Consider the following 3,483-nt stretch of genomic DNA (forward strand, 5'->3'; position numbering starts at 1 on the left):
CTGGCCAATTTTTAAATTTTTGTAGAGACATGGTCATGGTCTCACTGTGTTGCCCAGGCTGGTCTCAAACTCCTGGCCTCAAGGGATCTTCCCTCCTTGGCCTCCCAAAGTGTTGGGATTACAGGCCTGAGCCACCATGCCTGCCTCCATCTTTTTGAGATGGAATCTTGCTCTGTCACCCAGGCTGGAATGCAGTGGTACCATCTCAGCTCACTGTGACCTCCACCTCCCAGGTTCAAGTGAGTCTCCTGCCTCGGCCTCTCGAGTAGCTGGGATTACAGGCACCTGCCACTATGCCCAGCTAATTTTTGGATTTTTAGTAGGGACGTGGTTTCACCATGTTGGCCAGGCTGGTCTCGAACTCCTGACCTCAAGTGATCTGCCCACCTCAGCCTCCCAAAGTGCTGACTGGGGTGAGCCACTGTGCCTGGGCTTATACGTGATTAATTTTCTAAGAGTAAAAATTCTCATGTCCAACAATAAGTGTGAATAATATGATTTTAGCACATCCATAAAATACAACACTTAGCAGTCGTATAAAATGTTACATTGTAGTAAAACATTTAATGACAAAATAATAACATATGTTGTTAAATTTGAACTTCAGGAAATAGCTTGTACGACCATGTGTGAAACATACTTAAACTATATGCCTAGAAAAAAGACTGGACACAATTAAGGGTGATTATTTTCTATATGTTTCCCCTCTCCTTTGCCCCCAGTATTCTACAATGAAGGTGTATAATCACTGCTAAGTATTTTATTAAAAGTATGTTCCTAATAGTGATTCTTCAGCAGAACTGAGTTCACGAAGATATCATCACCCTATGCCACTTTACCTCAATGTTTCTTAACATTTACAAATCTTTCTGAGAATGTCATAGTCACATCTAAAGCACTGCTTAGGAGATTAAGTGTATTATTTGGGCATTGAGGGTGGGGAAAGGAAGAGAGAATAGTAAGTATTCATCTACTAATAGCTGTGCTTCTTGTAGCTAGAAGAATATCATATAGTGAGACACGTAGGCCAAAATAAAAGCCGTGCAGACATCACTGACTTGTATATGAAGAAGCTGATTCTGCATCAGGTCTGCTTTTTGATCAGGCTTCTAGACTGTAAATGCTTACGAAAATGTACAGGTACCATCATTTTAATTCATAGCATTAAACAATGTATGGAATGCCTACTACTTCCCAGGTATTATGCTGAGATATTGTGGTGAAAAATGAATATGCCCCCACCCTCATATACCATATTGACTAGAAGGAAAGATAGATGATTAAATAAATAACAACGAAAAACTCTAGTAAAATAATTGGGAAAGTACAAAGGAGACAGCTCTGGACTGGTGAACCTCTCAAGACAAAATGATTAAGGTTAAAAAACTCATAGTACCTTGATACCGAGGATGCTTGATATGCCCTTTTTTAATTGATAAATAGTAAAGACCCTATAGGTCAGCTATTGGACTGACTTAGGGGTTCATATTCAATCTTCGGTAAGAGTGCAGTACACTAAGAGGTTCACACTGGATTGCATCCCCAGATTCACATATGAACAAGTCTATATCCTTGAGAAAACCAGAGAGCCTTAGGGATCCAACAGATTGAAACTAACCCAGGACCAAACTGAACCTTCAGGGCAGCTCTCAAAATAGGAAGCTCTCTTTGTGGTCGCTTCAGCACACATACACCACAATTGGGATGATACAGAGAAGATTAGCATGGCCCCTGCGCAAGGATGACACACAAATTCATGAAGATTCCACATTTTAATTTTAAAAAAATATTGAGCTTCACAGGCTGAGCATCTGTGGCCAGAGCTGGACTAGAATCGGATCTTCTGGGGCAAAGGGGCGAGGGGAATGAATGACATTTATCCAACACCTAGTTGTTTTTTCCCTGTAGCAGGAAGTCATTATGCAACTTACACATTTTCATCAGATTTCCTCTGACTTACCCTGACATGTACGTGGGAATGATGTGCACTGCCAAGAAATGTGGGATTAGGTTTCAGCCTCCAGCTATTGTCTTAATCTATGAGAGTGAAATCAAGGGGAAAATTCGCCAGCGCATTATGCCAGTTCGAAACTTTTCAAAGTTTTCAGGTAACTTTTGTCTTATCTTGCCTCCTGTCTTAAATATTCTCTAAATACAGGTTCACATCATGACTCTGTCAGGGACTGGATGTGTGACACTGGATCAATTACTTACTGTCAATGAGTTTCAGTTTCCTAATCTATAAAAGGGCATTTTTTTTTCCAGTTTGATAATTAATAATCTTTTTGGGATTGCTACCTAGGTTAAATGATATAGCATTATGCAATAATATTAATTCCCTTCTGTCCTTCCAAATGTTTTTTATTTGTAGTCTTAATATTTTATTAATACCACTACTGCTATCTAAAAGCTATAATATCACTTTTCTTCTCAGACATATTCTCCAGTTGAAAGTGTTTAATATCTCTACAAAGTGATTTTTAAGTTAAAGAAGTCAAAACTGTATCTCTCCTTCTCCCACCACACTGAAAGCTCAAAATAAAAGAACAGTTCGGCCGGGCGGTGGCTCACGCCTGGAATCCCAGCACTGTGGGAGGCCGAGACGGGCGGATCACGCCTGTAATCCCAGCACTTTGGGAGGCCGAGACGGGCGGATCACGAGGTCAGGAGATCGAGACCATCCTGGCCGACACGGTGAAACCCCGTCTCTACTAAAAAATACAAAAATTAGCCGGGCGAGGTGGCGGGCGCCTGTAGTCCCAGCTACTCGGGAGGCTGAGGCAGGAGAATGGCGTGAACCGGGGAGGCGGAGCTTGCAGTGAGCGCCACTGCACTCCAGCCTGGACGGCAGAGCAAGACTCCGTCTCAAAAAAAAAAAAAAAAAGAATAGTTCTACAAAATAATTCATTTCAATCAAGCCATTTAGCTACTTGACTATAATGGAGATAATGCTTTCAGGGTTCAGAGTTTTTGTTCTATTTTGGCTGTTGCAGTAGTTTGTGGCGTATATGATGTATGTGGTATGTATGTGGTATATAGTTTTCTTCTCTCTCCCAGATTGCACCAGAGCTGCTGAACAATTAAAGAATAATCCTCGACACAAGAGTTACCTAGAACAAGTATCCCTGAGGCAGCTAGAGAAGCTATTCAGTTTTTTACGAGGTTACTTGTCAGGGCAGAGTTTGGCAGAAACAATGGAACAAATTAGAAGGGAAACAACCATTGATCCTGAGGAAGACCTGAACAAACTAGATGACAAGGAGCTTGCCAAAAGGAAGAGCATCATGGATGAACTTTTTGAGAAAAATCAGAAGAAGAAGGATGATCCAAATTTTGTTTATGACATTGAGGTTGAATTCCCACAGGACGATCAACAGCAGTCCTGTGGCTGGGACACAGAGTCAGCCGATGAGTTCTGACACCAACCACTCAAAACATGCATCGGGCCAGCAGAACATCCGTGTCAGAGTCAGCCGATGAGTT

At 41.6% G+C, this 3,483-nt stretch overlaps 1 protein-coding gene across 1 annotated transcript in view; it reads left to right on the forward strand.

Annotated features, from left to right (window-relative positions):
* The window catches only part of CEP19 (centrosomal protein 19kDa), a 15,421-nt gene extending 11,961 nt beyond the window's left edge, over window positions 1–3,460 (forward strand). Inside the window, exons 2-3 of the mRNA XM_011978695.1 lie at window positions 1,909–2,108; window positions 3,058–3,460. Coding sequence (XP_011834085.1) covers window positions 1,967–2,108; window positions 3,058–3,419 — 504 coding nt within the window. The 5' untranslated portion in view covers window positions 1,909–1,966 and the 3' untranslated portion in view covers window positions 3,420–3,460. The remainder of the gene's footprint in view (window positions 1–1,908; window positions 2,109–3,057) is intronic.
* The last annotated feature ends 23 nt before the right edge of the window (window positions 3,461–3,483 follow it).

The sequence above is a fragment of the Mandrillus leucophaeus genome, unplaced genomic scaffold (assembly GCF_000951045.1).
Source record: "Mandrillus leucophaeus isolate KB7577 unplaced genomic scaffold, Mleu.le_1.0 Scaffold199, whole genome shotgun sequence".
NCBI lineage: Eukaryota > Metazoa > Chordata > Mammalia > Primates > Cercopithecidae > Mandrillus > Mandrillus leucophaeus.